Genomic DNA, 15,027 nt, shown 5'->3' on the forward strand with positions numbered 1-15,027 from the left:
ACCTAAAAAAAAATATGGCCTGCTATGCTGAAAGGCCTCAAACCTGAAGACCTTGCTGTCTTTGAAAAGTTATAGGTTTACTTCTGACTTTTTAGATTAGATTCAACTTTGTCACTGTGCAAGATACATGTTCATTTAAAAACATCACAGACACTGGAGGCTCCACCCTTAAACCTTTTTAGAAAATCGCCCAATAAAATGTATATATTGTATATCAAAATAATATTGTATATCATATATGATTTATATATTTTTAGGTGTAGGTATAAAGAGTACTATTAGCATAAGAGAGTTACGCTGTTATAACTAACACCATCGGACCAATTAAAAACAACACTGTTATAGCGGTGTAGTATAAATATTCCTAATATTATAAAAAGCTAAAAGATCAGTTTTCTTATATTCTACCTGATGGTGTAAAATTCTTCTCCTCACTCAAATTTGAAATGGAGTTATTACAAACTGAAGCTGCCAATACTGGTAAACTATTTAGCAAAGCTACACACTGGAGCACTGATCAACTGGAAGATCCAACACAACGCCAACTAGATCTTTCCTCCACATTACCTCAGTACACGAGAGACTCCATAACGCTACTTATCCTAAAAATAAAATAAAATAAAAAAAGTCTGTAGAAATAAAAAAGCTAGCAACAGCATAAAACCTCACCGTACTTATGGTTTTGACAGTCTCTGGCCCAATATTACATTTATAGTCAACACTGTAGCCAAAGACACATCAAGTCTGCAGTTTAACAGGAGACAGGCTTTTCTCTGCCAAGTCTTACTACTATGTTGTTAACGTGGATAAATTGGAGAAATGATGACTAAAGATTCAGCTAATGTGTAAAACATTTCCCAAAAGTGAGTCTTATGTGCATAATTACATAAAGTTAAATTCAAACGAAAATAAAAAGTAACTAAGTACACAAATCAACCATAAGAAAAAAAGACCACAAACATATTCTTAAAATAATAATAATAATAATAAAAACAATAATAATAAAATACTAGTAATGAAATAACCTTTACTAATGTAATGTAGGGTCACATGCATGCAATTATGCAAAATGTTTTGAAAATATAACTTCTGAAAATGATACACAGATTATGACAGTTTCTGTAGCATCATTTATAGCATTTTATATACTGAGCCCTTGAGGGTAAAGGGCCCTGCTCAAGGGCCCAGCAGTGGCAATTTTTTTTATTCACATACACACACACACACACACACACACACACACACACACACACACACACACACACACACACACTTGTTACGTGACTTTTAAAGTGAAGACAACTTGCATAAAAGGGATAAATAAAATGATAAAGGTTTAAAATGTGTCTTTCATTAATGAATGGTTGTAATTATTGGCAAATTGCTGTCACACAAGAGGAATAAAACTCTTGAGGATGTGGGGTTATTAGAAAATAATCAACTTTGAAGTGGAAATGGCGTTCCGCTTCGCATGACCCCACGCCGTCGTTGATTATTTCCTGATAACAGCATGGCTGTTGTGTTTTATTCCTTACTTATAGCTTGCTGCAGACAGTTAAACTTTATTGAATGAGGGTATAGCTATTGGTACCAGTAATTCTGGGAAGCACAGCAATCTGTCTTTATTCCTCCTAAATATCTAAATGTTTCCATGTACAGTACATCAGGAGTTGATTAAAGTAATATTTAGGTGAATGACCTACATATACACCAGTTTCTCCACTTCTACAGTTTTAAAACAGTCTGCTTTTCCTCTCTGCACTGGCTCTTTTCCCAGAGTCGAACTGCAAGAGGAAAAGAGCAGAGCGTTATTCATTATCCCTCCCTACATCCTCAGTGGCGACAAGGTCCATCAGCTCCGACCTAACATCTTCACCAGAGGCGTTTTGCATCCATGCAAAAAAGCTGACCCTCCAAAATCTCTGTAATCAGCCACCCTGTTTCTTTTTAACTGCTTATTTCACCTTTAATGGGCGTGCAAGAGCGGAAATGGATCAAAGGTGATGAAGGCATAATGGGGAGATGAGGGAGAGCAAAAAAGAATAGAGGCTTTCAATAAAAAAATAATAAAAAAATACCAAACAAACGGTTGGGTTTGGGACACCGGTATTAATGTATTAGATCGTATTAGACGATCAAAGCTGTGGCGTGTGTAAGAGGTTTTCTTGTACCAGCTTCCAAGGTAAAATATATGTGTAGGTGGTGAGGATTAAAAAAAAAAAAATTGCAACCAGATGAATTCATTCATGGTATCTGGGAAAGGGTGAGTCAGTTGTGCTGTTCTTTTACAAAGGTTAAAACAAAACTCCATTCATTCGAGCTTGTGTGTTGTGCATAATAACCACAGGAGTGGATGCCAAATTAAGAATAGGGGAAATCAAAGATTTCCAAAAGAGCAAAGTTCAAAGTAGTGTTAACATTCCTTTGACATTGAAAAGTTCCCCCCTGATGGAGGAATTCTGTAACAATAAAATATTGTTCATGTTAAAGCCACCATTTCCACCACGACATAGAAATAAATGTATGCATACCCTGTAAACCCGGGGGTCCCCAAACTATGGCCATCCAACACCTTTTGAATGGCCCTCTGAACATAGACATATTTTTAGAAATTTTTATTTTAAATATGTTTTAATCATATCATATCTGTATTTGATAATAAAGCTTGGCTTTCAAACTAAAATTTCCCTTAGTTATTACTGAACAGAGAGAAAGTGAGAAACAAAAAGAAGAACAGAAAGACAGAAAGAAGGTTCACATGGCATCCTGATACACATCAGAGATCAGCAGCATGAGGTGAGACTTATCCTCCAACCAGAATCCAGGCCTCGAATCTTTTCCTTCTATCTAATTAACTTTTTTCAATGGATCAGAACTTTTCACCCTCTTCTCACCCTCTTTTTTTTTACCAGTTTTCAACTGAATCACACTGTCTTGCTCTATTTTCCCTGTAAATGTTTAACTGTAAGGTGATTATGTGTGTGTGTGTGTGTGTGTGTGTGTGTGTATTGCCAGAAGAGTTTTATGACATTGCACTGCAATATTTTCCTTGGCTTCATCAGTGTTTTCACATATCCCTGTCATCTCGATTTTGAAATAATCTGCTGTTTGTGTGTGTTTATTAATCCAGCAATTAGAAATCATACCATCATTTGCCAGGTTGATGAAAAAGATGTATGATGTATTACTGAAACGATTCCTCAAGTAACAAGTTATTCCAATACAAAAATGCATGAAGGCAAAATATTTGCCTTGATGCTTCGTTTAGTCTATTTACCTACACACAGAGCACCGTGTTTCCCCACGGACCATTGTTACTGACACACCACCCACTAAAATCTGGAGCGTTCTGGACAGGTAACATGGAAGATGAGAACGATGAGAATACAAAGAGGGGTGAGGAGAAAATACAAGCCAAAGAAAATGACAAAGTTTCTCAAAAGTTCCAAACTAAAACATAAAAAACCCCATACAGTATGTTTACCATTTTCAAGTAATTTGAAATACATTTTATATTATTTTTAATTTTTTTTTTTGTATTTGCATTTTGATGTAATATGGCAATGAAATGCACTAAATGGGTCTAATTTTCACAGATATTCATGTGTACAATCTAGGAATAAAAATTACCTGTGCATTTTAGGAGACCTGTCGTATTCTATTTCGTATATTTAGTATTGTGCTTTAATAAAGAAAAAGTACTTCTAATTCAAATAATTGATCGAATAATGGATAGAATAGTTGATTACTAAAATAATAATAATATAGCTGCAGCCATACTTCCATTCAATGTGGAGCTTCAAAGAGTTGATAAGTAACTAAAAAAAAAATGCTATGATTCAAAGATGTTGAAGTTTACAGACATTTTAGTAGTTATCATTATGTACATTTAACAAGTGTACAAGAAAACTATATAGTACATTTCCCTATTTCTATCTTCACACTCCCAAACAGTTCACTGCACCAAAAGTAAGTAAACAAATGGAAGCACAATAGAGTCTCAAGAATACACTTGTTCTTGCTAATATAAACATTTTCTGACTATTTATTAGTTGTTAAAACCATCATAAGCTTTATATTTGGAATTATGAGTGCATTTAGAGCATTGCTGTGGTTTGGGGCTACTGATTTATCCATGTAGTCTAATAATAATAAAAAATCAAATCAAATAAAACACATACTACCACTAAACTAGTGACTTTAACAGATTCGAAACATGAATTGCAATCTCATGAAAAACAGCAGCAAAAACCCTTACAAATCACTAAAATGCCATTAATCCTGACAGTGGATAAGCATGCAGCATGCACAAGTGCTTCAGTGTTCCTAAAGCATGGCCTCATGGCCCAGTACAGGATGTTCTAGCTAAATGGGGAAAATGCCATTACTATAGAACACATTAATCCTGATGGTAAAAGCAGAGAAATCTTTCAAAGCAATAAGGGCTCAAGAGGTTAGTGGTATGAATGCATAAAAAGAGAAATTATAAGTGCCATTGTATTTACTGTGAACTCAAAGGCAAGGAATCCCTTTTGTAGTAAAATACACAAATTAAAAATATGGCTTGCCTAGTGTGTAGTGTGTTTTATTTTTTTATTGTTTTTATTTTTTTTCTTTAAAGCAGAAGCACTGATAAAGTTTTAATGACTGATTAGTGTCCGTCTGTCCGTCTGTCAATCCATCCATCCATCCATCCATCCATCCATCCATCCATCCATCCATCCATCTATCTATCTATCTATCTATCTATCTATCTATCTATCTATCTATCTATCTATCTATCTATCTATCTATCTATCTATCTATCATCTATCCATCTATCTATCTATCTACATTTGAGCCTTAGGAGCTCAAGTTAATGGATAAGATTCACAGTGCCCAGAACCCCAGCTAACAAGGTGCATCTCTGCTAAGGGTCTTCTGTTTAAATAAACAGGTTTATTTTGGGAAATGCCTCACAATGCGCTGTTTTGCATGCTCACTAAAAAGGGAGCATTCCACAATCAATGGCACGAAAGCACATCTAAAAGTGCATGCAGGGTGTTTAATGGGTGACAGCAAAATGATACACTTCCTACTACTGGCTGGGTTATTATTCCTGTTTGATACGGTGCTGCTTATTTATCAAACAATAATTGAAGGTGTAAATTCATTTAGTGTGTATATATATATATATATATATATATATATATATATATATATATATATATATATATATATACATATATATATATATATATATATATATATATATATATATATATATATATATATATATATATATATATATATATATAGCAACTCTATGCAAGTTTCAATATGTTAATGCTTATATATTAATCTATTTATTTTGTTACAGTAAAACTTTATATAAAAAGATTTTGCCCATTAACCATTTATGGAAGGAGTCTCCATTGTCAGTGGCTTCCTGCCAGGAAAAATTCTTCACATCTGAGATCCTCTTAAACATAAAAAGCTGCAAATACTGCTATATACTGCAAATAAAGCTGCAAATACTGCATTTTATTGATTTCTTCCACCACAAATCAAAGTGTCCTATCCTTTACCCTATATACTGACTGATACTGCTTTTGAAAATTAATGGGTAGATGGGAAACCAGTTCTGGATGAAAACATTTAGATCTTTCTTAATTCCTAATGCCTTTGCTCTGACACTCATTAGATAAAAGTCATAACTGAGCTTTTGTTTTTCATTCCCCTTCTCTATGAAATACAATAATGTTGAGTATGCTGTATGTTTCTAGTAAGAATTAGAGAATGGACACTGTTCAGAAGGTGGGTTTCTCATTAAAGAAGCAAACGCAATGGTAAAAACAGTGCATAAGCTCACAAGTAAATATAGACATAATTTTAATGCTCTTTCTGTTACATGTTTAAAGCAACAACCAAGCCCACACACAAAAAAAAAAACACTGTTTACAACCTAAATAACCAGGGAAGTCTTTTGGATTAACAGATTGACAAAGCGAGAAAAAAAAGCGCCCTGATTAACTGTGTGGTCTGATGCAAATGGCAGAAGAAGATTAGAAGCTCGGGGTGTGTACTGGAGTGTAATGTATATGTTGTGGAGTTGATGGGTCAGAGCCTCCGGGATGGAAAAAGGTGCTTGTTGTGGTTCTTGCCTTGTGTGCCGTGAGCCATTCTTCGTAATCACTCTCGATTCAGTTTGGTTAGCATCAACAAAGTGTGCACAGACGGAATGGCAAACAGCAGAATCAGGCACATCAAAGAGGCCGACTGATTATCCAGGATATCGCTCTGGGTACTTGATGACACACAGCAGTTCTCTGAGCATTCTTCACAAAACCACCAGAGAAACTGTGAGAAGGCACATGAACGGAACTAAAACTCGTAAGGAAGTAAATGCTTCCACAGGCATTTACGTGAACCAAAAATGCCAGTGGGTAGGCCATGGACTCGAGCAACTAGCCGTGAAAAAAAGAGTGATTTCTGTATATTCATTGAAGACATTAAGCACAGACCATTAGCAAGGTTTGACCCATAGCATCTACATACGCAAGCAGGCCCTGTTTGTTTGTTGAGGAGGAACAAAACATCCTCTAGTTTGCTAACATGCTTTAGATGCAACCTGTCTACAAACCATGACAGTAGCACGATAAAGATAACGGAGACAGATATTTCTAAGAACCTCCTCTCCTTTTAATTCTGTTTCCTGGAGAAATCTACTAACACCAGCCCGTCATCATACAACACACTTAGGTAAGGTTTAAGACAAATCTCAGCCACTGGTTTTCAATGGTCATAAGTCTTAAAAGGACAGCTGTCCAATACATACACAGTAGGAAAACCATACAATCCATCAAGGGACCAATAAAAGCATGTTTTGCATATGCGCGTGATTGGAAATGAAAAGGGTTAGCTCATATAACGGTCTTCCTGGGGCTGTCAAATTCAAGTATCTGGACTTCACTTCGGTGCTACAGTTCACTTTCAAGGAAATAAAAAAATCCCCAGAAATATTCTATTATTCAAGACATGAATGATGCAACACATTCAATGGTGGCAAAATAACCTTCGTAAGAGTGAGATGTGAGGTTGTCTGGTACATTGCTGACTAGGAGGTGATACCAAGAGACGGAAACGTTTTTTTTTTTTTTAACGGTTGAAACATTACAGCATCCTAAAAATGAGCATACAACACGAAAAAAAAGTTACTGGCCAAAAAAATAAGGTCAGACTGAATGCCTTTAATAATAACACCACATTAGTTTCCAGGAAAATTTTAAGAGCTTTCCACTGAATGAACCAGAGAAACGGGGCTGGTTAAAGTTCCTGAGTCTTAGATACAGGCAGCATTTAAGTTAGTTTTTCAGAGTAGGCACATTTCCAAAAAAATACTGAAAGCCACCGATTAGTCGAATGCATCCTCCATAACCTTGTTTTTATTTTAAATTCTCTATGCTTTAAAACTTGCTACAGAGACAAAACAACGATCAGAAAAGCAAATCGTTTATGTCTAATCTAGTGCTTTAACAAAGGAAGGAAATTACAAGAAGATTGACACTGGAAACTGGACTTCATATTTGTAATGTTATCATATACTTTACAGACAAACTTATTGGGACAAATGACAATTTTAGCCGTGTGTGTGTTTTTTCCCCAAAATGTTACCACAATGATGGAGACACACAATTGTGTAGGATATAAAGTATAGTCTTTGGATGTGGTAGTATAAAATTTTCTCTTCCCTTGATCTAGGAGACCCAAAGCTGTTAGGGCAGGACAATGGTCCAGAGAACAAGGCAATCTCCATAAAAATATGCCCTCACCTCACTGACATCTATACCTGACATTACTCATTTCCTTCAGGCTAAATAAGCTAAAATCTACACAATCACACTCCAAAATGTGGGGGGTTTTAAATAACAAATATGAGCTATTGGAAGTTCAAAAAGCACAGCTGTAGAGAACACCATAACTATAATCTCAAACGCCATATTTGCTGAGGTTGATTGTCCTGCTGAAGTTTTGTTGCAAGCTGAACTGATTTTAACCATTGAACCACTTTAGTATATCAATTTGATGGCAATGCAACAGAAGTAATCATGCATTTATACTCCAAGCAATTTCAGGATACACAGTGCCTCAAAAGGTCCAACATCATAACCACTGTGCTACCCCTTCCCCCGAGCTACCTAATTTGACCTGATTTGACTTTAGTGCACTTTTTACACTTGTATTATACAGTGATATTTTGCCATTTTGGAGCCAGGCCTTACAACGCAATGAACAATATATATGCACTATGACATTACACAATGCACTGTTGAGAGTTATGGTCTAAATTATACTAGTACTATATTTTGGAGAAAAGTCTACACTAGATAGAGAAGAAATTACAGCATGGGGAAACGTGAAATACAATACACTGACGGTACTGTGTTTCATTTGATGATATAAAACCAAAGTGCCATACTGAAATGCAATAACATATGCAATAACTGTAATAAATAAAATAACTAAGACTTTAAGAAAACAAATGAGATTCCTAACTGCACTGATCTCACTTTCATTCGTGTGTTACTGTAGTGCTACACTGAATTGTAATTATTGCACTTAAAGGTGAGATTGTATTTAGAACAGTGATTTTTTTTTTAGAAAAGCCCTACATGGATATACGGTTTCTTTACTGAACCCATCATCAATAACAATTTCACATCGGGACATTCTAAAACGCTTAATGTGAGAAACGGTTAATGTGGCTAAATGTGATAGAGTTTTTAAAAGACCAAACTCAGTAAACACATTAATAATAAAGAATACTATGTACAAACAAGCATACAAGTCCGAATATGAATCCTAAACACAGTTAAACACATGCTATGTGCTTTCTCCCATAGAAAACTGTTTAGAAAAAACTTACCATGGCTTAATGCAATAAGACAGCATTAAAATAAAACGCAACCAAATGGTCTGTCTGTCCATAGTATGCTTCGTTATTAATGTGTTCACTGAGTTTAGTCATTTAAAAATGGTGTCTTATTGCATTAAGCCACATTAAGCATTTTAGAATGTCCCTTTCACATTTACTACTAAAACATAATACTGCTAACAATACAGTTCAACGCAAACTTTGCCATGGAATCCTCTTTATTGTATTTTTAAGTACAGAATACCCATAATGTACTACATAATGTAATATGTGTATACATTTTGGATTATTTGACAAACCTGGGACTGCAATCCTTCCAGAAGTTGGATGGTCCATTTCCAAAATGAGGCCATTATGAACAACCTGAGAACACACACACACACACACACACACACACACACACACACACACACACACACACATAAAACATCATAAGCATTAAAGTGAATATTTTTTCAGGAAAACACTCATGATACTGCACAATGCAACAGATTGAACACACCTCTTAAAAATAATCAGGTCTTGCTGTGAAGAAAACTGGGTCAAATTGACACCGAAAATGACGACAGTCCCTCCAAATATCAGGGCTCCGAGGGGTAACATTCTGTACCATTTTTACAAGTCCTTAAAAAGCTCTCACATCTGTACAAGTTGCCCTGACCTTGAGAAATTGGCTTCTTATAGAAACATTGCTTCAAAGTGAGAAATCCTTGCACGTCACTTTTAAAGCGGAAGAACAGGAAGCTGCTAACAAGTGATCTTCAACAGATTTTAAAGAGATACCCTTCTTCTTACTTCTTTTCTTTTGATCAGTTTTACTGTCTAAAGCATTACAAAGCGTTTTTTTGGGGGAGCCATCCTTTGTGTGTCCAGGCTATTAGCTAATATACGTGCGTGTGTGTTTGTGTGTGTGTGTGTATATATATATATATATATATATATATATATATATATATATATATATATATATATATATATATATATATATATATATATATATATATATATATATATATATATATATATATACATATGCACACGCACACACACATACAAACAGAGCTCAACAACTAGAGTCAGATTAAATGTTCATGCATGACAAGCCAACTTTTCAACAGTTGGCACTCTTGGGCCCTTAAGCAAGGCCCTTAACCTTTTGTGCCCCAGGGCTGCTGTATCATGGTTGACCCTATGCTCCAACCCCAGCTTCCTAACATCACTGGGACATGCAAAGAAAGAATTTCACTGTGCTGTAAAGCATATGTGACTTGCCTGTCATTTCAAACAGGGATGTGGAAGCACCGACATAAATCGTCCTCTATGGCATACACGTTATATCTCTGAGCTACATGCAGTCACTTTAGGATTAAACATGCCAAAGAAAATAAAGACACTAGCCACACTTAAATATCTGTTTTGCAATGACAAAGTTCATAGCAAACGCTCACCAAGGACTTGCTGGCTTTTGCCAAGGTTGCCAATACAGTACCAGATGCCATCAAGAAAGGGTACTGGCTATGGAGGGCACATTCCATAGAAAGGAACTTATCTACCTATTTGTTTCATTCAGTCAATATTCATGTACTAATTAACTTTTCTTGGGCAAACTATAAATGTGGTACATAATGAAATCGTCACTCTAGTTTAAAATAATACCATTGATCATCAAATCCTCCAGGATAAAATGCAAAGCATAGAAAATACCGAGGTCTGCAATTACAAATCATTTACAACTGGGGAATCCAAAGTTTATCTATGACTCATTAGAAATACCATGAAAGAGGGTGATTGTTTCTCTTTTCTGCACTTTTGCTTCAATCAATACATTTAGCTTGTCACAATTTACAAGCTCTGCCAGAGCTACAGGTGAATGTCAGCAAGCTAAAGCCAGACAGTTATGCAATGCGAATAAAAAAAAATGAAACAATGAAACAATGTAGATGTAAGTGACACCCTCGTTGATCCCTTACTTACTGATCCAAGCTTTTCCTTATAGTTCTACATGCTGAAGAGAAACATATGCTAAAGTTGTGCTTGCACAGTATCCAGAGTGAAGTAACCCAACGGATGGCTAGACATGTAACTGTAATATACATAGGTGAGGATAATACAGGAAACCATAGGGCTCCTTTCATATGCTTTCTACATTTAATCTTGCTCAAAGTAACACTGATTCTGTTATTACTAAGGCACTTGGAGGTAGAAAGTTAATCCAGGAATATGGTGTAGAGATTTCTGCCAAAACTTATAAATAATTCTTTAGCTAAAAGTTGCTATTGGCAGCATGCATGATGTGACTGGTTTAATGCCATTGCAAAGAATTAGGAAAGATAGAGGCCGAGTGTTAGAGTGTTAAACTGAGCTCAACATTGAGAACAGTATAGGAATATTATATTAGGATAGTACTTGTAAGGAAAACCAGACAAAATGCAGTTTAATGATCTGAAAACAATGGTCTTATTACCTTAAAATCAATACAATAATTTTTGTAGAAATTTGAACAATGGACATCGTCACAAAGCAGCTTTACATAAATAATTATAAATATAATTTTTTAATTCATACATTAGTCTCTATAGGTTTATCCTGATTAGGCAAGCCAGAGGCAAGTGTGACAAAAACTCCCTGGGATGGTATAGGGAAGAGAAAGTGGGGAAAAACAAAAATCGCCGTTCCATTGATTTGGGAAGATGGTTACCGGTTTTATATAGTAATTTTCTCCATCTTCATGATAAAACATGTTCACAGGCAATCTGCTACAGAATTCAGCTTACATTATATTAAGATCTTTTTAAAGCGTGATGACAAATAACTGGATGCAGTCATACAAATTAAAACCACCTGTACACAACTAATTTATATGACTGCCACATGAGACACTGGTGTAACAGAATAATTACCCTTGACAAGATCACTGGGCTTCAGTCCAGACATTCCTGGCAACTGCTGTTACCTACGTTTTATCCCCTTTTTCTTCAGTAAACAGCATGAATCCTGAAAGTAAGGATTAAAGGATGAAACCGGACCAACCCAGAGAGTAAACAAGCAAAAGGTTTGACAATTTGTTTTTGCAACAGGAGACTTGTTCCTGAAGGATCTACTAGAAGTTTGTGTCCTTCAGGAAAGAAAAACACAGAGGCTTCCAAAGCTCCTGGGTGGGGAGGTGGTGAGCCACAAATTCACTCTAAGAAAACGTCCGGCAGAACCGCCAAAGCTCTCAGGCCTTCAGCAAGACTTTATCAAGCATATGCTACAACACTCAAACACCGAGTACGTCTGCTCATAAACAACGCCGAGGTGATGTTTGAAAAGTTAGACAAGTTTTGTGCGGCATTATTTATTAGCACTAATATGTTGTGATGACCGAATTGAATCTATTTAGTGTTTTTAATCCATGACATAAACAAATCACTCATCATTAGAAAAAAAAATAATTGGCAGAGAGAAAATATATACAAAAGCACCACTGGACATTGATTAAAGACAGGAATTATTCATGTAATTGCCACAAGTGCATTGAAGATAAATGGTGGAAAGACATGTCTGTTCACACTCCTATATAGAATGAATATAAGGGACTAGGATGTGCTCTTTTTCTTTCAGCAGAGATGCTGGAGAATCTATTAAGAGCTGGCTGGGGAAGTGATGTGTCTTAGTTCAAAAGTGATTGAGTCAGCTTGCATATAGATAGAGGTGTTTAAATATGCATCAGGCAGCATTTTCTGAGGTGCACATGAATTTGAGGGCAGTAATAAGTTACTGTATATTTGTGGAAACTCAATAAAAAAAATTATCATAAGATGATGTATGTATTGTCCCTAATGAGCGAGCCAGTGGTGACTGTGGCAAGGAAACACTCCATGAGATGGTATGGAGAAGAAACCTTAGAGGAACCAGATCCAAAAGGGAACCCATCCTCATCTGAGTGGTACATGCACATTCGTTCTTTGGGGGGTATTCAGCAGGTCAATGGTGACCCTGAAAAGCATGAATTGCTTACTGAAAAGGTGTTAATATGATTTCTATACAACCTACTGTCTGTACAACAGCGAAGTCTAGTCCAATGATCTGACTGACTGCGTGACCTTATATTGAGAATAATGAGAAATTTCACTGTGATTATGACTCCACTTGTTTGAATTCACAAAGATTCTAATTATAACAAAAGCCCCACTGAAACTGTTAGTATACAGTAGAGTTAATGTCATCATACAATATATCTTCCATGAATATAACTTTTAAACAAACATATAAAAGGGTAGATTTAATTAGTATGGCTTCTTCTGGAACAACTTACTTGCAGGGCAAAATAAAATAAAAAAACTTGCAAATATATAATGTGTCATAAGTGATTAGACACGAGTACATTTACATTTACAGGATTTGGCAGACTCTCTTATCCAGAGCAACTTACAATTATCTCATTCATACAACACAGCAGTTGATGGTTAAGGACCTTGCTCAAGGGCCAAGCAGTGGCAGTTTGGTGGTGCTGGAATTGGCACTCAGGACCTTCTGATCAGAAGACCAACATCTTAACCACTGAGGTATTCCTCTCTAAGTTTAAGGCTTGTGGGAAAACTTGAACAGCTGTATACAGTGATTATAAAAAGATAAATAAATAAAACATCTTACATTTTTGCAGACATTTTTAACCAAATATGATTTCCCCTTACCATGGAAGTGAATTTCCCTGTTTATGAATTTTCTCTAAATGTTCACAGCATCAAAACTAAAGAAACAAATGGTGGCACAGAAGCACATTTGTTTCATTCTTGCAAATTTTTTGAACAGTAATTTAATTTTCATCCTAATACCCTGCTATTTTTTTGGGAGCCCAGGAGTACAACACACTCAGAAACATGCAGTTATACTGAACAAAAGCACATAAACCTCGACTGAAGTACACTACAATCCCAGTGATCAAACTTAACAACAGTGCCTGACTTTCTTGTAAACAAAATTTGATAATGAAGTGGAATTATCAGTCTTGGACATGTGGACAACAAAATTGCAGCCTGGAGCCTGGGACTAGGTTAACCTCTTGTTCTGGAGAGCAATAAACCCCATGTGCCAGGGAACGACTGGCACATCAACAGCACGGCCACATGTGTCTTGCTGTGCAGCTTGAAAAACCCAGACTCTGGGCCTCAGCGTCTGCGTGCAGTAAAAGCCATGTTTATTTGTGTTTCTTGCACTTTTTAATAGCTTCCTCCGAGGCCTTCTTCCATCGAGGTCCTGCCTCATGCCTGCATCCCCTCCCTGTACCAATTCACAGTAGCTGGCAAGCTCTGCAGCTGCGTAGGAGGGGAAAATTAATAAGGCCTACATGTTGATCGATGGATTTAATTTAAACTTCATACATGTGGTATTTCTGGTGCGTGCAAATTTATGATGTTTCGTTTTTTATTTTTTATTCTTGTGACAGTTCATTCAGTGCACAAGGCACTACACAATCTTAATGGCATTAAAAGACTTTTACATTTAGGCTGGATCTTTTAGAAGGAACCATGAAGTTGTATGTCAGAACACATCCATGGTGTAAACAGCGATAAACGGTTCCCGAAGGAATCGTGATTATCAATTAGGCAAATCTACGCACTGAACCCTAAACATAACATCTTATTTAAGAAGGCAGTGCGGCATGTTTACGAGGCAGCTGTCAGACAATAAAGCCAACACGTGCCATGGATACCAACATGTGCAGTCGCAACTCGGAGGTACGTGTGCATACAAAGTTGGAAAATACTGTAAGTGTGACAGGATAATGAAAACCAGGCGGCTATGTGACTCATGAGCAAACAGGGCCTAAAAAACAAACTTCAGATTATAAGCATGAGCTTTAAAGTCAAGGTTGTGCTGTGGAAAGTCTGAAGCAGTAAGCAAGAATAAAAAATAAATACAATAAAAAATTTTATTAAATGTGCAATAAATTGTAAAAAAAAATAAATAAAAAAAAAAAACATGAGAATGAAAATGCCTACCATTGAAAAAGAAAAACAAAAAATTATATTAAAAAAAAAAGGAAAGCATAGTTCAGAGCTAACACACAGCAATTATAATGCTTTGGGTGTGTTTTCTTTCTTTCTTTCTTTCTTTCTTTCTTTCTTTCT

General features: G+C 35.9%; 1 protein-coding gene across 1 annotated transcript in view; it reads right to left on the reverse strand.

The window, feature by feature from the left end:
- sugct (succinyl-CoA:glutarate-CoA transferase) overlaps positions 1 to 15,027 on the reverse strand; it is a 125,017-nt gene that overhangs the window by 20,228 nt on the left and 89,762 nt on the right. The window contains exon 13 of the mRNA XM_046847056.1: positions 9,214 to 9,277. Within this exon, the coding sequence (XP_046703012.1) occupies positions 9,214 to 9,277 (64 nt within the window). The remainder of the gene's footprint in view (positions 1 to 9,213; positions 9,278 to 15,027) is intronic.

This window comes from Silurus meridionalis, chromosome 4 (assembly GCF_014805685.1).
Source record: "Silurus meridionalis isolate SWU-2019-XX chromosome 4, ASM1480568v1, whole genome shotgun sequence".
NCBI lineage: Eukaryota > Metazoa > Chordata > Actinopteri > Siluriformes > Siluridae > Silurus > Silurus meridionalis.